The sequence below is a fragment of the Ammodytes marinus genome, assembly GCF_949987685.1.
Source record: "Ammodytes marinus genome assembly, chromosome: 9".
In the NCBI taxonomy this organism is placed as follows: Eukaryota; Metazoa; Chordata; class Actinopteri; order Uranoscopiformes; family Ammodytidae; genus Ammodytes; species Ammodytes marinus.
The window spans coordinates 27853473-27880900 of record NC_137213.1 but is presented as its reverse complement, the minus strand read 5'-3'; the positions used below and the strand labels follow the sequence as shown (position 1 = coordinate 27880900).

The window sequence follows — 27428 nt, the reverse complement described above, 5'->3', positions numbered from 1 at the left end:
TATGCAAGTTTATTGAACTCTGAGATCCTATGTAGTATACATGTGCAAACATTTTAGAAATCGGTTCATCTTAGCCTGAGAAATGGCAGAAAGAGTGTTTTTATGGTCTCACTGTCTAACCCTATTTTTACCATGTGTGACATCACTTCAGTAAAAATGTAGGGTTAGGATTAACAGGACAGCTGGGCCAAGGAAAGACTGAGGGAAGAAAAACCTCATTCATTATATTATGTATGATAATAGCGATTTTATTATTTTATTTTATAATGATAGAATGCCGGTTCCGTTTGGGTGGAATATTCCTTTAACTGTTAAAATAATATCCTTGATAATGTTGAACAGTAGTTGGACTATTCTGGGACCCAGCTGTTGACTTTAGCTACTGTAGTGTCAACACTGGCTCATTTCCTCTCTTTATCTGACCCGGGCAAATCTACAGGAGTTGCTCCGAGGTTTGACTATTTGGCAAACAGTCAAAAAGAAGTGTGTCAATTGTAATACTTGCCTGACCAAATATGGAACACACAGACAGACAGACAGACAGACAGACAGACAGACAGACAGACAGACAGACAGACAGACAGACAGACAGACAGACAGACAGACTTACACACACACACACAGACTCACTCACTCACTCACTCACTCACTCACTCACTCACTCACTCACTCACTCTCTCACACACACACGCACGCACACACATACACACACTCACTCACTCACTCACTCACTCACTCACTCACTCACTCACTCACTCACTCACTCACTCACTCACTCACTCACTCACTCTCACACACACACACTCACTCACTCACTCACTCACTCACTCACTCACTCACTCACTCACTCACTCACTCACTCACTCTCACACACACACACCTCTGTCTTCTGCTATAGACTGGTGAAGCTGTGACCTTAGCTTGAGTTTATTTATTCACCACAAAAGCTATTTCCTAGCCGACATTTTTTAGATTTTAATCTTTGCTTGGTTCTTCATGGTGTTGTGGTTTGTTGATACTCAGTAGCTCAGTGTGGTCGAGACAGAGGCATCTTAAGACTCGCTGCTTGATGAACCACAGTTATTCCTGAGGTAGCTTGAAAAGTTGGTCATCCTAGAAAAATAGCTGCTGCTCTATTGCTGTGATTACAAGTCTGCTGTTCTTGTACACTCATTATGAGTCAACATTTGTGTATGTCTCCGCTTGTCTCTCTCCCTGTCTTGTCAAGTCTTATCTTAAATGCTGTGTAGAGGTAAACCAACCAACCAGCCAGCTACCTTTCAGATGGAGCTGATAGCTACATGGATGCTTCCATACCACAGGACAATTGCCTCCAAAACAACCCGGTTCAAAAACAGTTTAATTCCAACTGCAATACACATTCTGAACTCTGAGGATTAAGCATGGCCCTATGTATTGTGCAGTGTGTATGTCTGTGTATATCTGTGTTATATGTTTTTTGCAAGTTGGAACCTGTACCAAGCTGTACTGAGAACAAATTCCACCAGCCTGGCTGCGTGGTCATTAAAATAATCATCCCCACACAGTCAGAAAGCAACTATGTAGTTCAGTGGTTTGAGAAAAAGGCCCAAGAAGAACTGACGTCAGCTCAGTTTGTGGGCAAATCATTCCTCCTCCATATTTGGAATTAGCAAAATAAGAAAGGCTCCTCCTCTCTTATGCCCAGTGGCTTTCATACACAGCATCACAGAGCATTTAACCTGATACGTTTTAAAACTATTATTTTAGGAGTCAGCAACTTTTCAACAGGATGGTAACACTTAGTAATAGAAAGCGTACACCTACTTTAAAGGTACACTATGCAGTTTTCAGGGGAGGGAAATTTCATTAAATTTGCAGAGCCATTTTAATATACAAAACATATTTTCTCTACATGTAATTCTTAATATTGAATAATTCTATCATCATTACTCAAAAAAACGAATTAATGTTGAGGCCCCTGAAACCAAACGTAGGACTAGAATATGTCTGTAAACAAAACATTGGGCCCTGCTGCTGTAAACAACAACACGCACAACACAGATAGCCTCTCACCAGCTTCTGATCGATGTCTTTATAATAATAATAATATAATACTATCGTTATTTGTATAGCACCTTTTTAAAAACAATGGTTTACAAAGCGCTTTAACAAAATACAATACAGGCCAAAAGTTTGGACACGCTCAATGAGTTTCCTTTATTTTTATGACTAGTTACGATGTAGATTCTCACTGAAGGCATCAAAACTTTGAATGAACACATGTGGAATTCTTTGCTAAACCATTTCAGGTGACTCCCTAATGAAGTTCATTGAGAGAGCACCAAGGGTTTGTAGCGTTGTCAAAAAAGCAAAGGGTGCCTACTTTGAGGAATCTAAAATATATGACCTATTTAAGAGTCATTTCACACTTTTTTTGTTAAGTACATAATTCCATATGTCCCTTCAAAGTTTTGATGCCTTCAGTGAGAATCTACAACGTAAATAGTCGTGAAAATAAAGAAAACGCATTGAATGAAAAGGTGTGTCCAAACTTTTGGCCTGTACTGTACATACGAGCAAGTACGATCAAATAAATACATACAAATCAAAAAACACACCTACAAAAAGATAAATACTCATACACACAACACACCAAACGAGATTACTAGGTGCTAGGGTAAAAAGACATTGAGGAAGAGAATAAAAAGAATAACTAAATATGTCCTCTAATGTTCCAATACTAAATGATTGTTATTCTTCTGTGTTCCAGATGGATCTGCGGATACTTTTGATAGCAACGTTGTCAGCGGTGCTGGGAGGCAGCTGGGCACAGCAAGGTAAGAACAAGGACCTGTTATTCATGGGTTCACATTTGGCTGTTGTTCCTTTACTGTTAAATATTAAACTGGCTCTTAGCTGACACGTTATAACACACTCTTCAGTTAAAAACAGTCGCATTAGTATTCCTTGACTACGTTTACACAATATAATTGCACAGCTAATTTTGATTAAGGTCCATATTGAAACCCGCTGTTAAAATGGTGATATCTTCTCCCAAACTTGATCCCATATCCGGGTTAATATTGGAATATTGCTGTTTATGTAAATGTAGTCATTGTTAAACCTTATGTGCAAGTTGACTATAATGATTTGACTTCTCAGTTGCTGCTATGCTATTTGTTTTTGTCCAAATATTTCTTGGTTTAACCTTCAAATTCTTAGGAACAATGCATTCACAGTGCTACTCACTCACTCACTCACTCACTCACTCACTCACTCACTCACTCACTCACTCACTCACTCACTCACTCACTCACTCACTCACTCACTCACTCACTCACTCATAGTTTCATGATAGTGTGGGTCCCTTTGGTCGCTGGTGGGAGGCTTTTAAAGGTTCATAGCTGAAGTCATAAGTTGGTGAAGAGCCCGGAGCTTTTCTCAGCATGACTCAGTTGGTCTGAACTGGGAGAGGGGAAGCTGTGATGAAGCCAAACCCGCCTCAGCAGCTGGTTTGAGTCAATGAGCTAATGGAAACATTGTGTTGGGTCATCGTGGCTTTAAAGGAACTTTTCAGAAGAAGAAGAAGAATGTATGTTTATTGCCATTTGCACAGGTACAAAACAGTAAAGATACATTGGGATTCTTGTGCGAATCTCCCTGAGTTAGTTTCTTCAATAAAAACAATTATATATAAAATAGGATAGCATTATAACAAGAAAATAGGTAGACAAATCTAAAAGTAAATTAAAGGTGCAGTGTGTAATATGACATCATCAAGAAAGTTCTACAAAGTTCTAGAATGCAATGCTCCCTGGGTAACCCCACCCCTTTCGAATAATAACAGAAGCTACAGTGGCCTTCAAGGACAAGAACAATTCTAAATTTTAAACAATGCACCTAATGACATTCCAACTATGACACTTTCAAGATGGCGGCACTAGGCCTTGGTCCAAAATATGCAGAAATATGGACATATATGAGACCCTTTCTAAGGGAAAAAATTATAATTCAAAAAAAAAAATTCAGCTATTGTGCACTAAATTAAATGTACTTAAGGATATTATAATTACTTTCTACAAAATCTGCTAGGAAATAAAACCCCAAATTCTACACACTGCAGGTTTAAGCAAGATATTATACAATAGTTTTCATGTGTTGTGTGTTTCAGAGGGGAGCGTTTGCATCAAGGCCAACGCTCAGTCCTGTGGAGAATGCATCCAGGTCGCTGCGACGTGTGGCTGGTGCTCAGATGAAGTGAGTTGGATAAAACACTGTAAAAATACTAGTTCATTATTTAAATTCCTTGTGTGATTTGAGATGAACTAAACTGAGGGTTATTTCACCTACTCTTTTGCACATTTTTTTTCCTGTATACATCCCCGCAAACTTGATGTCTTTGGAAAAATCTTTGTCTTGTATTACTGTTGTTTTTAATCTTGTAAATTAATCTTATTTGATGTGTGAGGCTAGATGCAGAGTAGAAAACAAAAAGCCTTTGTGGGTCATGTGCTCTTTTGTAGAATTAGGTCAAGAACACTATTTTTGTTTTGACTGGAGTTCTTTGTCGAGTTCTCCTCCACTTTGCCTTTTGGTTTTAACATGTGCGTCCAATATATATACTCTCATTAAAGCTTCCCAATAATCTGTTTCTCATTTTCTCCTGCTGCTCGAGAACAATAACAACAAACAACAGACACTTAAAGTACAACAGATCCATTCCAGCGCCAGCCATTGGTTTAAAAATGTTCTTTACACGCGAGATCCTGAAAATTAATTGTGTGTTTATCTGTTGAAAAAAACACCAAAACTAACACACACAGACACACACACACACACACACACACACACACACACACACACACACACACACACACACACACAGACACACAGTTTCTTTAGACAAAGCTTAGGTCTAAGGAAACATATTTACGAAGTTGGTTCATGTTAATTTCAAGGTACTATTGACAAAGTGTGACTTAAAATGGGAGAAGTGTAATTTGGATTCCTCTGTATGTTTGGCACACTTGCAGAAATTGATAATAAAGTTGAATTGACTTGACTACCATTCAAAACGACCCTAACCAAACCCTCTCGTGCTGTGCGCTTCAGGCCTTTCACACAGTGGGTGAAGCCAAGTCGGCTCGCTGTGACGATGTGGAGTCACTCAAGAAGAGAGGGTGTGCCGTGGCCAAGATTGAGAATCCACGAGGAAAGCAGGACGTCAACATGAACAAACCCGTCACCAACCGAAACAAGGACGATGGGAAGAAACTGTCGCCTGAGCAGATCACACAGATAGCGCCGCAGAAAATCACCCTCACTCTCAGATCAGGTAAATACTAAGTACTGTTACTACTAGTACTATACTATTTATACTATTCAGTGTTTCCCCCAGGAAATGTCTTAGTCAAGGTGGTCACTGTCAAGCCGCACAGGAGGAAAATTTTGGGGGTATTTTGCTCAAAGATGCCAATGCGCCCTAAAGAAATGGTTCTGTTTATTTGAATGACACTGACCTTACAGTTGTGCAATTTTGTTTGCTATGTGCACATTTTGTGCAAACATGCAGACGGTACAAAATACAATTAAAGAAAAGTTCTACTGTTTTGGTGCAATACCATGCAGACACACTAAATACAAATAATGGACCATACACTTAACATGTGTATCAAAGTGCTTTTTAAAGTTCCTTTTTGGATGGGGGGCTGTTGTGAGATTATTGTGGACAATAGGCATACTGTGATGCGATTAATTCATATATGGTTATTATTAGCCTACTTGCTTGATTTCTTTTTAAATACAGAGGTTATTGGTTGTTTTGGAACATGTATTTCCAAATTTAAAACATAAAAATAAAGCAGCATTTAAAATTCAGAAAAATAAATCTTGTATGGCTACACAAGCATGCTGTTTGAAAAATAATTCAATTATTGAAATAATACAAAGTGTTTTCCCCTTAAAATGACTAAAGGCATTTCAAAGACAGTTACAGTGTGCACTTCTGTAAACTTACTGAAAGGTGCCTGGGCCATCACTCTCATGCATGTATCAGACTTTTCTCTGCGCTGTATGAGCCGATAAGTTGTGTTGCCACGGTGATGTGGAGTTTTAAACTAGTCTAGCTTTGCAGAGCACTTCTTTCTGTTCAGCTAAATATCCCCATAGAACCGCACTGCGTTTATTATCGCCACAGGTTAAATGTCGGTTTGCTGCTGCTCGTTTCCCGCGTACATGCCGTAGTCGCGCGCAGCGCGGGACGGTCGCGCGCGCAGAGCCCCCGACACAGAGCAGCTGATAGTCTGAGCAGAGAGAAACGCTTGGAGACATATGTGCACATTTATTTACCGCAAATCACGGCCTTTCGCGCATTTCTGACCATGAAAAATCACACATCGCGCTTGCTAGTACATTAATTGTGCAGCACTAAAAATAAAAAAATAAAGATTTAATTTTTTTTTTTTTTTTGGTCGGTCAGTAGTCAAGGCGGGGGGCCGGTTTTGCTAAGGCGGCCGCCTTAACTATAAAGCGCTGGGGGAAACACTGCTATTAGTACTAATTCTAATAAGAAGTCTGTCCCCAAATCTTCAAATGTTTTGAGAGAGCAGGAGAAAGGTATTTTGAAAAACTGTTGACGTGGGCAAGAAAGTGTTTTATTTTTAATAAATATTCAAATTTTTTCTTTATATTTTCTTATTTTTTTTTTTTTTACAAATCAGTTTTATGCAAATATTTTTTTTTTTTTTTTTTTTAAATGTGAAAGAAAAAAAGAATAAAAATCTGAAAAAATAGATACCAGATTCCAAGCTTGCTCCTCCAAAATAACTAAAAAAACATTTATTTTTTTAGATTTGGTCTTTCAGTTTCAATGGCATTATCTGTGTGTATGGTGTGTGAAGCAGGTTGTAATGTTTTTGCTGTCTTTCCATTCTCTTAAATTCAAAGATAAAATGTAATTCCTCCCCCCACCCCCCACTCACCCCTTGTCATAGAATCATTTTTATCTGATCTTGTCTTTTCTGATTTCTAAATAATATTTGAGGTAGGTTAAAATGGTATTTCTTCAATCTCTTAAATCCCAAGATAAAATGTTATTTCTTCCCCCTTTAAGGCGAGCCCCAGACCTTTGACCTGACGTTCAAGCGTGCGGAGGACTATCCCATCGACCTGTACTACCTCATGGACCTTTCCTTCTCCATGAAAGACGATCTGGAAAACGTCAAGAACCTCGGCACGCAGCTCATGGAGGAAATGAAGAAGATCACCTCAGATTTCAAAATCGGTAAAGAAAACTTGACTCCTTTTTTTTTTTTTTTTTTTTTTTTTTTTTTTTTTAATCTTTATTGAACATGTTTAAAAATTAAACAAACTAAATAAAATGAATGAACAGTAAAAAAGGAAAAAAATTAAAAACAAACAAATGGTATCAGGATCCTAAGAAACAAATACCTTAAAGTAGCATAAAGGTCCACTGTAATGTCAATAATATTGTATAGGGCCTTTTTAAGATTTATGTGTTTAAGAAAATTCAGACGGACTTGGGCAATAAAACAGGGAATACTGCAGAAATTGACATAATTTGTGTGAAATTTCATTTTCTGCCCCAAATTTAAAGCATCCTCAGCCAGACTCACATGCACAGCTACAGTATGTCTTGTCTTTGATCAACACAGGACAGGCCACATTTTATTCAGTCACATTAATTAGACAATCGTTCTGATGATGAAATAAATTCAAAATCGGAATTGGATTTTTTTTTTTTACGGAATTCAGAAAAATTTAAATGTAAAATTTAGGAAATTATAAAACAGAATTTTGAAAAAAAAATAAAAAAAAATCTATTTCAAAGGGCCCTGATTTAACATTTCTTTAAACAATAACTAGTTTTTAATTAATTTAATAAATTTTATTTGAATTATTTTATTTATTAACTTTTTGTATTTGTATGTAAACTATTCATATCTAATATTATTTTTTATTTCTAGGCTTTGGTTCCTTTGTGGAGAAGACAGTGATGCCTTACATCAGCACGACTCCGGCCCGGATGCTGAACCCGTGCACTGGGAACCAGAACTGCACCAGTCCCTTCAGCTACAAGAACGTGCTGAAGCTCACCAGCAACGGAGACACCTTCAACACTCTGGTCAGTCAGCAGCAGATCTCTGGAAACCTGGACTCTCCAGAGGGCGGCTTTGATGCCATCATGCAGGTCGCTGTCTGTGAGGTGAGAGAGAGCTTTTACACTACAGCTTTCTACTGGTTTACTTTTATTTATTGCTTTATTTTTATGTAGCCTACAGTAGCTCACATCGCCCACCACTCCTGGAAACAATAATAATTTTCCAAAGAAAATGTTTGTTAAAAAAAAAAAAAAAAAGGTTTTTAATTTTTTTATTTTTCCTAAACGGTTATGATTTACCAAACGGTTACACGTGTATATGTGTTCACGTGCACACCCCCTAGTATTAACACTGGATTTTTTTTCAGCGCGCACACACATAACGGACAGGTAGCAGATTGAGATATTCACTGATTTTGACAAAGTGATTTTCGCAAAACAAGAATTCTCCGGGATAGCTTACTCCACCTGTGTTCTTAAAGTATCATTGAGATAAATATTTTTTGTCTGTGTGTTCTCAGAATCAAATCGGCTGGAGGAACGTGACTCGTCTGCTGGTGTTCTCCACCGACGCTGGGTTCCACTTCGCCGGAGACGGTAAACTGGGCGGAATCGTTCTGCCCAACGACGGCAAGTGTCATCTGGAGAACGACATGTACACCATGAGCCACTACTATGTACGTACCGCAGAGTCAGAAGCATTATTATTATTTTTATTTTTTTAAACCTGCAGTGTGTAGAATTTTGGGTTTTATTTCCTAGCAGATTTTGTAGAAAGTAACATTTTTTGATTTTGTTTTTCTCCATATTTATATGTCCATATTTCTGCATATTTTGGACCAAGGCCTAGTGCCGCCATCTTGAAAGTGTCATAGTTGGAATGTCATCAGATGCATTGTTTAAAATTTAGAATTGTTCTTGTCCTTGAAGGCCACTGTAGCTTCTGTTATTATTCGAAAGGGTTGGGGTTACCCAGGTAGTGTTGCATTCTAGAACTTTGTAGAACTTTCTTGATGATGTCATATTACACACTGCACCTTTAAGATTATTTTGGGGGCATTTCTTGCTGTTATTAGACAGTGTTGAGAGAAAGAGATGAAATGGGGCAGAGAGAGGAATGACATGGATTCTGCTGTGAAGAGGACTTAGCCTCTGTGGGGAGGGTAGTGGTGGTTTGATAATTTATTGATCATTCATTATGTATCGTGAATTGACTCAGCACATGTTCTGTTTTTATGACTTTGTTATTTTTTATAGATAACATATTTATTTATTCAAATACAAAATAACAGGTAAAAGTGCAAATTACACCATGAGCCACTACTATGTATGTACCAGAGAGTCATAATAATAATATATATATATATATTTTTTTTTAAGATTATTTTGGGGGCATTTTTGGCTTTTATTAGACATTGTGGAGAGACAGAGGTGAAATGGGGCAGAGAGGGGAAGGACATGCAGAGAGCTGTATTACAACCCAAACATAGAATGTGTGTCACTCATTCATGTTTTCTTTGTGTATGTTTATTGAACATAAAGTGATACTCTGTGCTCTCTGGTTCGAATATCTGTAAGTACAAGTGCAGTTTCAGGGTATCTGCACATATTTGTTTTGTATTATAAATTCTATGTTGTTGAATCTCTTGACAGGACTACCCATCCATCGCTCATTTGGTTCAGAAACTCAGCGATAACAACATCCAGACCATCTTTGCCGTCACTGAGGAATTCCAGCCGGTTTACAAGGTAAACTTTTGAGTTTCCCAAATAATACATTTTTTTATTATTATTTTTTTTATTATTTTACCTTTTTTATTTTAACCAGGCATGTTATTAAAAACAAATTATTTTTTATAAATTATTAGTCTGATGCACATTAACAGTTTTTCCTTGTGTTCTAACCTTTTGTCTTAATGTTTTTTTTTTTGTTTTTTTTTACAGGAGTTGAAAAATCTCATTCCCAAATCAGCTGTGGGCACGCTGTCCTCCAACTCCAGCAACGTGATCAAACTCATTATCGACGCTTACAACGTGAGTCCAGATGGATAAAGAGATTAACTTTAATTAACTTTTCTACAAATGTACTTGATATATTTCCCTTTACTATATTTGCATGTTTACACAAAATACAAACACCTATAACATTGTGTGGGACACTTAATTTTGATTCCACGCAATAAATGTTTTTAAATTGTCCACAGACAGTCACTTTAAAACAGTGTCCGTGATATTTTCTATACTAAAAGGTGCACTATTGTTACCTCAAACTATACAACTAGCCTATAGTAATTGTTACTTATTGTATTAAAAAAAAAAATTATTTGCACAAAATTTTGCATTGATCCTTGTGCGCACAGGTTCATTTCTCTACTCACTCTTTTATGCACGGTTTTTGCTCCACGTTTTAGCCTTGTATAGTAATTGTTTTATCTGTGTTGATGTGTGCAGTCTCTGTCCTCTTGAGGTGATTAGATTTGATTTAAAATATATAGAGAAACATGCACTAAAAAAATATAAAATAAAATGTATTGCACTGTTTTTGCTCCATGTTCTAGCCTAGTATAGTTAGAGTAATGGTTGTCTCTGTGTTGTTGTGTGCAGTCTCTGTCCTCGGAGGTGATCCTGGAGAACGGGCGTCTGCCAGAGGGCGTCTCCATCAGCTACAAGTCCAAGTGTAAGAACGGAGTGGTGGGAACCGGAGAGAACGGACGCAAGTGCTCCAACATATCCATCGGAGACCAGGTACACACCTCAGCTTGGTTGTGTGTTGTTAAAGGGGGTTGTGGCGAAGTGGATAGGGGCTAACTATAGGGCAACTATAGGGTCGGTGGTTCCATTGTTAATTTGATAGTTCGTTAAGTAGACAGTATGTAGTATAAACATGTTGAGTATGTAGGAGGGAGGACGTTAGTATGGCTTTTTGAACACAGCCAACTTCAAATCAAACAATACATGAGAAGCACAACACAGAATAAATAATCTGAGACTTGAAAATGAAACCATGTGCACACACACACACACACACACACACACACACACACACACACACACACACACACACACACACACACACACACACACCCCACACGTCCCTCTAACTGTTGTGTGTTTTTAAAGGTGCAATTCGAGGTTTCCATCGAGTCCCAGAAGTGTCCGTCTCACGGCAAACCGGAAACCATTAAGATCAAACCTCTGGGCTTCACTGAAGAGGTGGAGGTGGTTCTCAACTTCATCTGTGACTGTGAGTGCGCCTCAAAGGGAGAAGACAACAGTCCCAAGTGTGACAGCGGCCAGGGGACATTCCAGTGCGGAGCCTGCAAGTGAGTATTATGTGTGAATGGGAACGTGGGAATGGGAACAGGTCTCCCTTGAAAAAGAGTCTCTGGTCTCAATGGGATTTACCTGTATAATTAAAGTTTTAAAAAATAAAAATAAAGTATTCAGTCACAACCATTCACTTACATCAGTGCGGTTGTACTGTGGAATTAAAGGTGGAGTCAGCGATTCTTTTTGTCAAAATCAGTGAATATCTCCTTAGCATTCACTACCTGTCTTAAGTACTGTGTGTGCGCTGCCTAGGCTCTGTAAAAACAAATCTCTGACTCCACCCTTTAAAGGTCTGTGGGTTTTCAGTTCCCAACCATAATTTTTACTTCTTTAATTCGAAAACATGTGCGAAGTGAAATATGTGTGAATGAATAGCTCGCCGTTATGGTACATGGTTTAGTAGATGAGAAGATCCCTCTTTCTTCTCATAATGTTCCACCTTAAAGGAATACTTCACCCATACGGAACCAGCGTTCTATCATTATAAAACCGCTATTATAATATAATGAATTAGGTTTTTCTTCCCTCAGTCGTCCCTTGGCCCTGCTGTCCTGTTAATCCTAATCCTAACGTGTGATGTCCCATGTAGGAAAATGTAGTTTTAGACAGTGAGACCATAAAACACTCTTTCTGCCTTTTCTCAGGCCAGGATGAACCGATTTCTAAAATGTTTGCTCCTTTTATACTAAATAGGATCTCAGAGTTCAGTACACCTTCATATTTCCACCGGTGAAGTAGGTCTTTAATAACACACATTGTTAGTAAAATGGTAAAATGTTTATTTCCCCCAGGTGTAACGAGGGCCGTATCGGGCGCCTCTGTGAGTGCAACAAAGACGAGGTGCGTTCTGAAGACCTGGATCTGAACTGCAGACTAGACCAGAACGGAACGGACATCTGCAGCAACAACGGGGACTGTGTGTGTGGAACCTGCGAGTGCAAGAAGAGAGAGAACCCCGCCGAGATCTACAGCGGGAAGTACTGCGAGTGTGACAACTTCAACTGTGATCGCCACAACAACAAGATCTGTGGAGGTGAGGCTAAGAATAATTAATAAAGTGTGTGTGTGTGTGTGTGTGTGTGTGTGTGTGTGTGTGTGTGTGTGTGTGTGTGTGTGTGTGTGTGTGTGTGTGTGTGTGTGTGTGTGTGTGTGTGCTTGTGGTAAGAAATGTAAAGCGCTTTGAGGCTGAGAAAATCGGCTAAATAAGCGTATTACAAGTCAAATCCATTTACCATTTAACAATGAGCACTTTTCAATGTTAAAAACAATCCTTGTTATTTTTAAGCTTTATTAGAGAGAGAGAGAGAGAGAGAGAGAGAGAGAGAGAGAGAGAGAGAGAGAGAGAGAGAGAGAGAGAGAGAGAGAGAGAGAGAGAGAGAGAGAGAGAGAGAGAGAGAGAGAGAGAGAGAGAGAGAGAGAGAGAGAGAGAGAGAGAGAGAGAGAGAGAGAGAGAGAGAGAGAGAGAGAGAGAGAGAGAGAGAGAGAGAGAGAGAGAGAGAGAGAGAGAGAGAGAGAGAGAGAGAGAGAGAGAGAGAGAGAGAGAGAGAGAGAGAGAGAGAGAGAGAGAGAGAGAGAGAGAGACCTGCAGTAAAGGTCACGGGTCAGATTTGAACCTGCGACCACTGCAACAAAGGCCGGAGCCAATATGGTACACGCTCTATCCACTACCCCACCAATGATAATTTAAACTCACTGTTAACTCTTTACTTATTGCCTGTTTTTTTTTCCCACCAGGACACGGGCGCTGTGACTGCAGGAAATGCATCTGCGACGCCAACTACTCCGGCAGCGCGTGCGACTGCTCAGAGGACACCTCCAGCTGTCTGGCTAAGAACGGTCAGATCTGTAACGGCCGCGGCATCTGTGAGTGTGGAACCTGCAAATGCACCGACACTGGGTTCCAGGGTCCCACATGTGAGATCTGCCCCACCTGCCCCGGAGTCTGCATAGCGCACAAGTAAGTCTGGAGCTACAAATAGAAGCTAATACTAATAGTGTGTGTACTATTAGTGCAAATGCAAATATGCTTTTTTTCTTCTTTGTTACGTAAAATACTTTTCTATTAACTTGCTTCCGGAGTCTGCGTTGGACACAAGTCAGTCTGATTGCATGGCACGCTTAGCTAGAAATATAAACTTATACTAGTAATAATAGTGTTTGTATTATTAGTGTAATTGCAAATAAGTTTGTTTTGTTGTTTTGATGGGTAAATACCTTTTTTGTTAACTTACTTTGATAAAAAAATAAATAGTAATGGATACTCATAGATCTTAAAATGTAAAGATTCCCACTTGTCACAGTATGTGCTGAACACAAGTGAGTCTGATTGCATGGCACGCTTAGCTAGAAATATAAACTTATACTAGTAATATTAGTGTTTGTATTATTCGTGCAAATACGTTTTTTTTTCTTTATTACGTAAATACTTTTTTTGTTAACTTGCTGTGATATTAAAATTAAAAGAAACTAGTAATGGATACTTCATAGATCTTAAAATGTATGAGGCTTGTCATATCAGTTGAAATAACATTTCAGGTTATAGGTTAAAGGCCAGTTGTGGATGATGGCTTTAGTTACTAGCTTCCTGTCCTTGAAGGCCACCGTAGCTTCTGTAAATACTCCAAAGGGAGGAGTTGGCAAGGGAGCGTTGCAATCTAGAATCTCACCACTAGATGCCGCCACATTCTTCTAATATTACACACTGCACCTTTTTAATTACATATAATCCGTGTCCCTTTAGGATATAATTATTATTTTTTAATAAAAAAAACAGACAGCCTCTTCAAAAACAAGCTGTTATTTCCCTATAATAACTATAATCAATCAATCAATCAATTTTCATTTATATCGCGCTTTCATACTCAAGAGTAGCTCAGAGTGCCTTACAACGAATAAAAACAACAACAGAAAAATACAGATAAAAACAGCTAATAAAATCAAGAGAAGAAAATGAAAAGAACCCAACCCTCCCACCACCATAGACATACACAGAGACATACACAAATACATACACACACATACACACACTCACTCACTCACACATACACACACATACACACACTCACTCACACATACACACACAGACACACAAACTCACACATACACTAGCTATTACAATATACACATAATACAACATAGATATTGGACCAACCCTCCCTCCATCTTTGTTTTGCCAGAGATTGTGTGCTGTGCAGACAGTTCCCCTCCAAGGACAAGGACAAGAAGCCTTGCGACACTAAAAACTGCGACTACTTTGATCTGGTGCCGGTGGAAACGCGGGACAAACTCCCCATCCCGACCCAGACGTATCCCATCACCATCTGCAAAGAGCGGGACGAAGACGACTGCTGGGTCTACTTCACATACGCTGTCCGCAACAAGACCAACGAGGTGTACGTGGTCCAGACGCCCGGTAGGAATGCACTGCTACACTTTAAGCATTCATTTTATTTTATTTTATGGCATTTTTTTAAGCCTTATTAGATAGTAGATAGTAGATAGAGTTGAAATGGGGTGAGGGATAGAGGGGGGGATGACCTGCAGTAAAGGTCCACGGGTCGGATTTGAACCCGCGACCACTGCAACGAAGGCCGGAGCCAATATGGTACGCGCCCTATCCACTACGCCCAAGTCTGACATTTTTTTAAAGCAGACAGCTTTTGTCATCAAACACTTGCATAAATGAGTGAGTATATGTCATTTAACACTGTGATACTAGTTTTTTCTGAAAGGTCCTACTTGAAGATACCATGTGGGACTATTTGTTTACAACAAGATGCAGTGGCACTATGGAGCGTTTTTTTTTTTTTTTTTTTTATGTTTTATATTGTGTCTTCTTGCTTGCGGACAAAACGATACAAATATGCAAACAAACACAGCAATATCAGAAAAACACAACTGCTTGCAAATAAACATGATTGTAATATATATTTTTTATGAGGGAAAAAAAGTATTAAAGTAGCTACAAGGAACTTATATTAAATATTTCTGAAACAGTTCAATGTTTTCCTCTGATGATCATAAATGACCTGTAACAGCAAACGAGACCACAAGTGCAAAGAATGCTATTTTTATATAGTAGGAACTACAGCTGTCGTAGTAAAAACACTACCACTTTTGTCCAAAGGGGGGTGTAAGAATCAACACAAACTGAAAGTTCCTCGGCGCACCTTTTTTTTTTTTTTTAAAGCAAAAATATTGACCTTGTTGTGTTTGCGTGGTTCTCTTGTCTTAGACTGCCCGACCGGCCCTGACATCATCCCCATCGTAGCGGGCGTGGTGGCGGGCATCGTGCTGATCGGCCTGGCCCTGCTGCTCATCTGGAAGCTGCTCATGATCATCCACGACCGCCGAGAGTTCGCCAAGTTTGAGAAGGAGAAGATGAACGCAAAGTGGGACACGGTGAGTTAATGAGTGGGTCAGAACTGTAGTGATAAAGGCATGGGACCTTTTTATACAGGGCGCAGGCTGTAGTGATAAAGGCATGGGACCTTTTTATACAGGGGGCGCAGGCTTCACTCTCTTCCACAGGTCAAATGAATGGTGACCGGAAGTAGCAAACTCAAAAATTATTTATTCCTTTTTTTTTTTTTTAATAGTTCTAACATATTTATCTCTAGAGTTTAAATTTTGTAAAAATTTTCATTCATTTCAGTCTGAGTGGCATTAAGAATATCTTAAATCTACCTTTATTTAAGCTGTAGAAACCCTGTTAAATCAGAGTGAAGTGTTGGACGTCCAGAGAGAATCTTCTGCTATGAGGCCTTTACTCCTCTGTCTTCTTTGTTTAGTCTTTATGAACAGCACACACACACACACACACACACACACACACACACACACACACACACACACACACTACACACACACACACACACGCACACGCACACACACACTCTGGTGTTAACTCACTGTGGGAGCGGCCTGCTGTCTCTCCGCTGACGGTGCTGCCTCTCACTGTTCACACGACACAACTACACGACCATAAAAGGCAATGTAATGTAGCAGCAGAGCAGGGCTGCTAGTGAGCACTGGAAAACTACAATTCTTCTCCCTCGCTTTCCCTGTCCTTATATTAGTTGTGATGAAAGGCCAGGTCCTATTAAAGCTCTACTTCACCAGTGGAAATATGAAGGTGTGTTGAACTCTGAGATCCTATGTAGTATAAATGTGCAAAAATTTTAGAAATCGGTTCATCCTAGCCTGAGAAAAGGCAGAAAGAGTAGGGTTAGGATTAATAGGACAGCTGGGCCAAGGGAAGACTGAGGGAAGAAAAACCTCATTCATTATATTATAATAGCGATTTTATAATGATAGAGCGCCGGTTCCTTATGGGTGAAGTATTCCTTTAAGCTCTGCCTTTTACACTGCTTTCTTTCTACATTTCTTATTTCTTCTCTTTCATCTTCCCCCCTTTTTTCTTCTCCTCCACATTAGCAAGGGAACCCCATTTACAAGTGTCCCATTAACCAGTTCCAGAACCCCAGCTATGGGGATAAAGCCGCTGCTTTTTAGGTCCAAGTTTGTATCACCTGTTTGCGTCGTGTACTTGCATGTACGTGTGCAGTTTTACACCTGGGCTGACTTTTTTAAATAAAATGACCGGTGTGGTGACTGTGTGTTGTGATACTGGCATGTAGTAATTGTTTTCTAGTAGTTGGCTGGAGTAATATTTTGGGCATTTTTTAAGTTAGTGACTATATATATCCTGAAGAAAAAACTCTTCATATAAATAAACTAACAACTTATAATAGTGTGCTGAAAAAAATCCAGTCCAGTGCTAATACACAGACATTTACAGAGCCTAGGCTGAACACACAGTACACGTTTGACCAAATTGCTTCGGACAGTGAATCTGGAGAACGCTTGTTGTCAGGGGATCGTCGGGAGATATTCACTGATTTTGACAAAAGAGACATTTTTTGTCATCAATTGTTCTCCAGAATCACTGACTCCACCTTTAACCTGCATTGGGATTGTGCTACAGTGACCCCACCCTCGACTGACAGTGCTGTGATTTGTTTTCACCTTTACACTGAGTTAAAGTTCACACAGCTTGTTGTACTCACTCCTCCTGTTGTCTTTCTGTGTCTCTCTCTTTTAGGGCGAGAATCCAATCTACAAAAGTGCCGTAACAACCGTCGTCAACCCAAGGTACGAGGGCAATTGATCGAGCTTTGCCTTCCTTGTGACAACACTGTATGAAATAAAGAAGATTGGGCCGAGGATGGAGAGAGGGAGGGAGGGAGGCAGGGAGGGAGGGAAGTTTTTTTTTTATAATGCTCACTGTTTTGTTTTGTTTTGTGGTTGTGTAGTCACCGAATGATAGCAATGCATTTTGCCACTATTTTTCTGTTTTCATTTTAACTAACGTGTTTTTATTTTTTTTCTTATGCATCGTCTTAAATGTGTACAGTCTGTATAAATGTGGGTTTCATTTTGTTTTTTAATTTTTTTTTAAATTTTTTTTGCGGAATTTGAGAGAATGATGAGCTGAAATGAATTGTTTTGTCGCCACAGCAAAAGGCAAGGTGTCGGCAAAACGTAGCTGTGCCTTTTTTAAATAATAGAACCACCAAGCCATCAGTGTTTTGTTAAGGGGTTGAAATTCGGATGTTGATAATGGGCAAAACATGAAGAGTTCCTATCCAAATTATCATGTATACAAAGTTGAGTGAGTGAGTGGCAATCTACACAGGTGATCTTAAAGACATCGGTAAAAATGTAGGGTTAGGATTAACAGGACAGCTGGGCCAAGAGAAGACTGAGGGAAGACAAACCTCATTCATTATATTATAGTAGCGATTTTATAATGATAGAACGCCGGTTCTGTATGGGTGAAGTATTCCTTTAAGTGCTGTCTGATCAAAGATCGCATTGTATTAATAATCATTTTGGCTTACCCTGCGTTCCAATATGCGTTACCCATACTTACTGTACATACTATTTAGTATGTGAGAAAAAGAATTAGGATGTCGCATTACATGTGCAGCATGCCAAAAATACCTGGATGCCCAATTATGTTTTTACAGTTAGTAGGCAAACCAGCATGTTTTTAAGTATGTAGTATAGAAAAAGAAAATAGTATGTGCTTTGGAACGCAGGGTTAGTGTTCTATCGTTCTTTCTATAAATGTCTGTTTGGATCAGAACTCTTCATAGTAGCGCCAGCTGTGTGGTAGCATTGAAATGTGTACAGTAGGTTTAAGTGTCTGTGTTAATAAGCCATATGTATTCACAGGATGGAAGAAGGCCTTGGTTATGTTTTTGTTTATCTGAGTGACTTAAATCCATGGGAACAATCAATTGAAGTGTATTATGGTCTAGAGAAAATGTTTATTTCTTGGACTGCCTTTAAAAAAAAATATATCAGTGTACAGTAGTGTTACTGTCCCGCTCCAGGTTTTTTTACTTGCTTAATTTAAAGCCAACTCAGGTCCTTAATTCTTCACAGCATTACCAAATCCACAACGCAAAACCAGCCTTATGTTGCTAAACTAAATTAGCTTATGTTTGAAATGCCTTGTTAGTAGGATGTGAATCGGAGGAAGGGTCCTACTTTTTTTTTTTTTTTTTAAATATACGTCAGTAATTCCACACAATTCGCTTGTGGTGCTTTTTGATCAAACGTTTTATATTGAAAACTAATGATAAAAGAACATTAATGTGTAATAATGTCATTTAGTTTTAAAGATCACTGGTTGGGGGGAATGATCTATTAGAATGTTTTAAAGAAAAAAAAGAAAGAAAGAAAAGGTTACGACACCTGTCTGTCACCATTGTTTTTTAAGTGCCTTTTTTTTAAAAAATCACACACATTCACATTTGCAATTCTGTATTTCTGAAATTATTTATTGAATAAACATTGGAAACAATTGTCCCCTATATTGTTAACATGTTATTGCTCATTTGCTGCTGCTTTGCGGATTTATTATTTTACGCATTGGTGTGTTCTGTGTGTCTCTTTAGTTTAGCCTCATATTTTTTTTACACTTTTATCTTTTAACACATTATCTGCTCCTGTCCCTCATTAAAAACTCAAGATAAAGGACAAAGATTATTGATAGATAATTTATGTATTCCCAGTAGGTAACCCTGACAATTTGTAGTAGTATACAATGGTAGGCTCAGTAAAATGAGCCTACCAGATGGATTTTTTTTTAGAAGAGTTCAAATTTAGTACACTTTTCTTTCAATCCCTGGTCATACCTTTGATTGACTTTGTTTACAAGTGCCACAATGTTGCAGAAGGTATTTTTAAGTTTTAAAACCAAAGTGTATGTTCTTAAGAGGCCGTGGCATCTTTTTAATAGTTATATACAGGAGCATTGGTAAGTACTTTGTTTTATACATCTTGTTCTCATGCATAACAAAGTCTGAGAAAAAACATCAGGTGAAATAGAGTTATTTTTTGCCATGTTTTACCCCTTATGACTATTTTATTACAGATTAATAACACTTTCTGATTACCATGGTATTGCGCTAAAGAAGGGCAGGCTACTATTTAGCAATATTTTTGTATTTCTGCTCAGTGAGTTTGTGTAGTTTTTGAGGTGGTCTGTTGATGTGTTTCATGCCCTTTTCCAATCGACTTCACTGCATTTACAGGCACATTAATCCATAGTCTAATTATAAGTAAATGAAAATTGGGATGATCAGTTCTATTTTGAAACCTTGGCTATCATAAGCATCATAAATATCATCTAAGGTTATATATTATATATTATTTGATTATAGCTGTTTTTGTTTTCTCTGAAACAATATATATAGGCATATCTATCTATCTATCTATCTATCTATCACCATTTCAGTCGACTTACTTGCACATACAGAGACACATTATCTTTTTGTATGTCCTAATAGGTTAAACACAAACCAGTGGCCGTTCTAATTTGAAACCTGTCCTCAAAACAAATAAACACATGACTGTGAAAATGTGACTTTAATGGCTCATACATACAAAACAGCTGCTAAAAGCTAGCACACCAAACCATGGACCTATAAAGAAACCAAACATACCCCCAGTCCAGAATTCTCGGTGACATTTTTTTCCTTTTCAGCCAATCACGCCGCGTTCCATCCCCCGTAGAACGTGACGTAACGAGCCAAGATTCTCTTCCACAGGTGATTGGTTGGCTTGCGCCGTCCAATCACGGGCCGTGTTTTACAGCAAAGTTGTTAACCCCCAACAGTAGCACTTTTGGTGTCCACCTCTCTCTAGTTTCAGGTTCTCATCGACAAGGAAAAACAGTGACTTTTCATCGATTGAAAGACGGACGTTTGACGAAGGCTGGATATAAAGCGGACAGAGGCGTATCCTGGCAAAATAGCAGCTCACAATTTTGTATTTTTATATATTTGTTTTATATACAACTAGACTAGGAGAAGTAGCTGTGTTGGTGGCTAACGTTAATGTTAGTTGGGTCCCTGTGTGGCTAGCTGCGTCGTGTTGCCTGGCGTTTTTTTTTTCTTTTTTTTTTTTAAACTTCTGACTTGCAGAATTGTTGACCCTTTCTGTCTTTCTTTCTTTTTTTTTCTTTTTTTTAACGGACGTTTGGTTTAAAAAATGATCGACTCGGTGAGTACATTCATTGTCATGTTTTTATCGATGGTCTTATCTAGAAAAGAAAAGAAAAAAAATGTGGGCCCATCGGTAGAACAGTGTTCTCTGGCATCAGATGATTTCATACACGCAATCAAATTCCTTGCTGGTCAGCTGGATGCGAATCAGCACTAAGTTTTTCTAAATCACACTGACAGCGACGCGATGGTAGGCGTGTAAACGTATCGATCTATTCAGGGGGCAAAGGATAGGGCGCTTTTTTCATTGTATTAAAACAAAATACCCACAATCTAGACTAGTTCCTTGGTTGTTAGGCTACATTAATGGCAGAATCGCAATGTCGAAAGCCTGATCTAGCTTAAAGGCGAGCGAGATAGCATCAGTAGTAAGCGGATGTCAATATGAGTGGATAACAGCTTGACAGATAATATTGATTATTGATGACGTGATTTCATATCGGGGGTGTTTTTTGACGTTTTTTCCTCCATCATGTTGGTAGGAAATGTCACATTGTTGGATCATATGAGCTTAGGGTGTGTGGCTAAACAGCGCCAGTTTAGTTCGTGTGGTCTGTTGGGGAATTGCTTGGCCTTTTTTATATTATCTCCTGCATCATCTACTGTTAAAATTAACCCACAATATTTATCCTCAAGCAACGATCTAATTAAACCTAAAAATATTTAGCTTAGTTTTATGGCGAGAGGCTGTAGGTGAATAGGGCTAATAAATGTGACATTGTGGATACACAAAAAAAAACTAGGTCTTGAAAATGCATTTGTGTCATGTTTATAAGAACAAAATGTCTCATAAATCAGACGATTAACAACACATGAACAAATCCTTCTCTAATAACCTTCAGAATAGTGCTGAGAATGATTATGGAAAGTTTAGTCGACGTAAGTGCTTTAGAAGTTGAGATATTTTGTTGAGAGTATTGCATTTTTTATTTATTTATTTTTTTAGATAATGGCCATTCAATTCTTAATACAAGGCCTGCCCTGGCCCCTGAGTACCAAATGGGCTGCATTTACTACATCAGTTCCACCAGATTAACTTGCTGTAATATCAGTAAAAGCGCATTTAATGTGGTTTTGAGTGTTTTTTCCTCTGATTGTGGTAAACTATAGCTGGGTATTGTGGGACCAACCCCACCCTCAAGGGAAATGTGTTGGCTAACACAAAGTATGTGAGGTATGATGGTATTGTTAGCAGGCCTTGGATGGTCTGTTAGTACATTGTTTTTTCAAAGATCATTTACATTGTCGAGGTGTCACACACACACACACACACACACGCACACACACACACACACACACACACTCACACACACACACAATCATATGACACAGGCCTTGACCTTAGACATTCCAATGACTTCCTTTTTTCTAGGAAGTAGTAAGTAATAAGTAACAGTTTAGGCAGAGGTGGTCATTCAAGATTCAAAGTGTTTATTGTCATATTCACAATAAGAAACATGTTCTCAGTCGTACAGTGAAATTCTAATTCTAATCAGCAAATATTATATAATATTTCAAGCCATTAATCTACAATACAGCTTTAATATCATTGTAACTCAAGAGGAAAACAAACCTTTAAAAATAAGCTAATCAGCTAAGTCACTCTTTTGTATAGTGGCTTCCTTCTACACAGGCACGTTCACATTATCTACAGTTTACGTCCAAATATCGCCGACACTATTCTTAAAGTACCACAAGTTATGACTAGTAGGGTGATGAAACATTTTGTGGAATCAATAAATATGGAGAAAAGTGTTGATAGTTTTATCTTTTTAAATTTACGTGTGCGTGTATCCGACAGATAGATAATATTCAAATCCGAAGTCTTATCTTTTGTGTTTGCCTCAGCGCTCGCAATCACACGGCAGCTTTCCATAAAGAAGTTCCTTCCTGATAATAAATGTATGAATGTTAGTCGGTTACCCGTTCACTATGTGACACTGTCCTTGCGTTCTGAATCGCATACTCTGTTCTTTTTTCTATTCTACATACTACATCTGACGATAAAAATAATCTAGGATGCAGTAGGCATACTATTGGGACCAACTTTTACTTAATTATTTCATTATAACATTGCCCCTTGATCTTGCCTCTTGCTTTTGTATCCGGCGCATCCCCTTTTGTTTTCATCTGGAGGCTCCGTTGATGTGACGTCACTTCAGGTGCGCACTGGATTATGGGTCAGAATCGCCCAAATAGGATGCTGTTTTCAACACTAAAAATCTCGGCCGGATGTAGTAGACACCTGGGTCTTTCTAACCATCCTAAATCTGGCCACAAGAATGGGGTCATCCTAAATCTTTTTAAAACCGTACTAAATAGTAGATAGTTTGGGGATTGGAACGCAGGGTATGAAAGGGCTGGTGTCAAGTTACAGTTCAGTTGGCGGTAAATAAACTCCTGCAGGGTCTCAGGTTTAACTTCAATCCCACATAAAGAGAGACCACTATGACATGCAGGATTTCAGAGCGACTTTTTTCTACCCACTGGTAAAATGATAGACATAAGGGTCGATAGCCACTCTGTACACACTCATGTCAGCCAGATGCTAAAGTCTACCTGCTAAAGTGCTCATAACATGCTAACAAGTGTTAGCCTGGTGCCGCCCGCCTACCTACTTCCGCTCAATTTTCATTTCCCTTCAGTAGTCAGTCTGGGTCTGCAGTATATTCGCGGGTTCTCTCAAACCAGATTTCTGCCGGTCCAATCAGCGAACAGAGGGAGTGGCTGAGAAGCCGGCGCATGACATACGTCACGACCAAACTTTATACGAATGGTTGGCAGATCCAGATTGGCACTGGGCAGATCCAATAGTTTTAAACTTTAACAGACACCCGTCTTAAAGGCTCTGGCAACCCACAGACATAAATATATGACATTAATGTTGGGTTTCTCTATAAGCTGTTTACAGTCATCCAATTAAAAATTTATTTTCATAAATATTATAACATTTAGTCTAAAAAACTGCTTTTTTGCTGTCTAGAACATTTTGCAGGGTGGTGTGGGCGTGGCCAACAACGTTCTGTAAGGGAACGTTCTCTCACTCACGGTGCTGAGCAGGTTTAGCCCAGTTCAGACAAAAGATTCACCACACAACGAGACGCAAACTAGAAAATGCTGCACATGCTCACAACGAGCCTGACTGGCAGTTCACACTGCTGCACGGGCTGCGACGGTAGCTGGTTTCCCTAGCAACGCTGAATGCTTTGGCACAGCTGAGAGCGCAAGCTCAACATCACTTGCAGAAAGTAACTTATTATTATTAGGCCTATATAGGTTTGCAATTAGTTGTAGGATATTTTTTCCCACTACAACCGCAACCTGTTTAATTGAAACAGGTGTCAGTGTCACAATGAAAATATATAAAAATATATCTGTCTCATATTTATTGTTATATCTTATTAATTTATTTCCCATTTAACTTGCAAAAAAATCTGCTATCTATTTTAGACATATGCATTTTTAAATGTTTTTGAGGATAGGAGTGGGAATAAGAGAGAGAGAGAGAGAAAACGGAGTCGGATTATGTTTCTCATCACGTGAGCTGATGCGATATGCGGTTTGAATTAAGAGCACAAGGAGTACAATATAAAAAAAGACAATCAAATGAGTTCAAACCAGCCGGCCAGTTGGATCCTAAGCATGCAGGCTAACGTTGTGTAGACGATCAACAGTGTGGAGACCCGCTGTTGAAGTAGCCTACGCTACAGGCAGCCACAGAAACATATTCTCAGAAGGGAGTGCTGACAAAAAAAAACTCTGCCTGCACTTCAATAAAAACTCGCTACATTGATAAAAAAAAATGCATCACCAATGCAGTATTGGTACATGCAGCAGTGACACATGCCGTATTGGGCCGATTATAAAACGGGGTTTCCCCATGGGTTTCCCCCTGGGAATATGTCGTAAAAACTCGTGTCGTTTTATATTCGGTGTCTAATATTCAGCGTCCAGTTATGGACTGACCGTTACCAGAGCGATCATCAGCTGGGCTTGTGTCCAACTTGTGTTTATTTATTTATTTTCGGGTGGAGCACGAGCTGCGCACTCAGATGCGGCCGGACAGAGGTGTGTGCGCTTGGATAGAGAACGAAGTGACGAGAGGAAAAAGAGGCACGGGAAATGGCCAAAGATCTCCACATCCCCAGCACTGAATTCAAAGCCTTGACTTTTTTTTTTGTTGCGAGTCGACGTGTCGGAGGCATGAATCGGCGCAGCGATCGACAGTGGATTTTCTGCGCAATTTGGAGACGTGTCTCTCAGGTCTCGGGACACAATCGGATCGTGAAAGCCTGTCCCCTCTACAACATTAACGTTCAGGAATCCCCGGTGATCATTTAGTCTTAAACCACATAGTTTTTCTGCACGGCGGCTCGGCGAGGTGTCACTGTGGACGTTACCATCACCGGGGTGCGCGCTGCTTCGCTCAGACGAGCCTGTGAGTGTAGGCTCAGGCGCAAAGAGACTGTCTGTATCTCTTGCGCGGCTCCAGAGATATTGTATATATTTGTTTTTAGAGCGTGTGACGTCCCAAGATAGAGACGTAAGCCAACGTTCGAATCAGAAATTTTCAAATGGCCGTCCCAATGCATTTTAGAACAGAGATCCTTCGCGTGACATCACAAGATATAGCTCGCTCTAAGCCAAGGCAACATTCGAATCAGGATTTTTCAAATGCTCGACCAACTGACATGACAGTAGCTTAGCGCGGGGCTAACAGATATTCCTAAGACCTTTCATATACATATTAGCACTGATTTTACCACCCAAATAACATAGTTACAAGGATTTAGTGGATTTGGGTTGCCAGGGCCTTTAAAGTGTTTTTAATTAGGCTCCTATGTTAATGGGTCAGCCTGTTCAGACTGCTGCTTCCCAGATGCATGTTCTGCGTGGCACAGCTGCCTGTCAGCTCGAGCTCAGGGGGGACGCGCGCCGTGCCAACTAGCAGAAAGTTCGACATCAAACAAGCCTCAAAAACTTGGGAAAGATAGACATTTTACCAATTAAAAATGTGCATGTAGTGTGACTGTGTGAGTCCCTTTTTACAAAGCCCAATGAACCTGTTCACCAGGTGTGGTTAGAGGTCCAGACTGCTGACAAAGTGACAATTATTCCCAGGTGGTTGACTCCGCCCACACACACTCGCTGAGTTTCTTTTCTAAATCTCACTTTCATGCAACTTGGTTTTGTTTGTAGCTACTCAGTTGGAGAAAACAATCATTTGTTTTTTTCTGTAAAACGTTGTGTTTTTGTCGACGGTCTTGAGTTCTTCTGGGCTAAAATATCTTTGTTTGTCCCAGGTCGTCATGATGCCGTTAGTGGATTTAAAGATGAAGAGAGAACCCCTGTTCCCCTGGGTGGACCCTGGATAAACACAATGATGGCATCAACAGTTTAAGTAAGTTTTTTTTTAGTTTTTTTATAAAGATTGTATAGCATTTGTAGAGGGTAAACTTTAAGCCATTGAGGTGCTGTACCACCGATTGTTTTTCGACACACTTCTTTTATCTTGTCCTTTTGAAGGAAACTGAGAGTCTTATTTGCAGTTAAAACACTTGGTCTACCTATTTCAACTTACTTTAACTCAATATATGTTAAGCTATCTATATAAACCCACAGCCACTAACTGCAAGAACAAGTTGTGTGTGTGTGTGTGGTCAAAAATATTTCCCTACCCGGCTACAACACCTGACAGATCAAAGATTGGTTCATTTTTAACATTGAACACTAATTGGCTCTTACAATGGTATTCTGACCTTGATAGAAACCTTGGTAGACATTTTCCACAAACACTCTAGAGTTGCTTTGCCATGTTTGTTTCGATTTGATCAAATTTGGGTTATTTTACAACTTTGCTGCAGTTCATTGGACAGTTGAGACCACACAGCAATCCTACTTGGGTGCACAACAAACAAGCGTACCTTAAGACCTTGTTGAAGAGGTGGTCTTGGTGCACTTTCAAGCCAACTTTGGTGCGGTTTATTTGTGGTGAGAATGTGAGTGGACTGGTTTCGACCTTACTGCATGAAGCACTAAGTATTTTTGGCCTAAGTGAGCTCCCGTAGCCAGCAATGCTAATGCATTATGGAATGAGGAAGACAAATCTACTTCCTGCAGTTTCTTTCTGTAGTTTTCCAGCATGGCCATTCTGACCAATTGTAGTCAAGAGAGGGACTACATTATTGCTCCCGCCCCCAGACACATATGACCAATGAGTGACAAGAACGTTCTCACATGGCATTTTAGAAACAATCCCTGGTTGCATTCCGAATCGCATACTTTCTACTATATAGTATGTAGAAAGAAGATTTAGGATGTCCCGATTCTTGTGGCCAGATTTAGGGTGGTTAGAATTACCCGGATGTCCTACTTCATGCGGCCAAGATTGTTAGTGTTGAAAACTGCATGATCCTATT

At 39.3% G+C, this 27428-nt stretch overlaps 3 protein-coding genes across 3 annotated transcripts in view; 2 read left to right on the top strand and 1 right to left on the bottom strand.

The window, feature by feature from the left end:
• The window catches only part of LOC307255880 (integrin beta-1-like), a 30955-nt gene extending 11641 nt beyond the window's left edge, over positions 1-19314 (top strand). Inside the window, exons 2-16 of the mRNA XM_080034691.1 lie at positions 2753-2819; positions 4154-4239; positions 5095-5317; positions 7094-7264; positions 7968-8206; positions 8623-8778; positions 9755-9850; positions 10046-10135; positions 10706-10846; positions 11222-11424; positions 12223-12464; positions 13166-13388; positions 14608-14843; positions 15666-15832; positions 17535-19314. Coding sequence (XP_079890817.1) covers positions 2753-2819; positions 4154-4239; positions 5095-5317; positions 7094-7264; positions 7968-8206; positions 8623-8778; positions 9755-9850; positions 10046-10135; positions 10706-10846; positions 11222-11424; positions 12223-12464; positions 13166-13388; positions 14608-14843; positions 15666-15832; positions 17535-17600 — 2406 coding nt within the window. The 3' untranslated portion in view covers positions 17601-19314. The remainder of the gene's footprint in view (positions 1-2752; positions 2820-4153; positions 4240-5094; positions 5318-7093; positions 7265-7967; positions 8207-8622; positions 8779-9754; positions 9851-10045; positions 10136-10705; positions 10847-11221; positions 11425-12222; positions 12465-13165; positions 13389-14607; positions 14844-15665; positions 15833-17534) is intronic.
• LOC307255649 (arylsulfatase I-like) overlaps positions 1-27428 on the bottom strand; it is a 225129-nt gene that overhangs the window by 131255 nt on the left and 66446 nt on the right. The gene's annotated exons all lie outside the window — the stretch shown is intronic.
• Positions 20710-27428, top strand: part of LOC307254951 (enhancer of polycomb homolog 1-like) — a 45203-nt gene continuing 38484 nt past the window's right edge. Inside the window, exons 1-2 of the mRNA XM_080033526.1 lie at positions 20710-21007; positions 26313-26410. The gene's annotated coding sequence lies outside the window, so the exon portion shown is untranslated. The remainder of the gene's footprint in view (positions 21008-26312; positions 26411-27428) is intronic.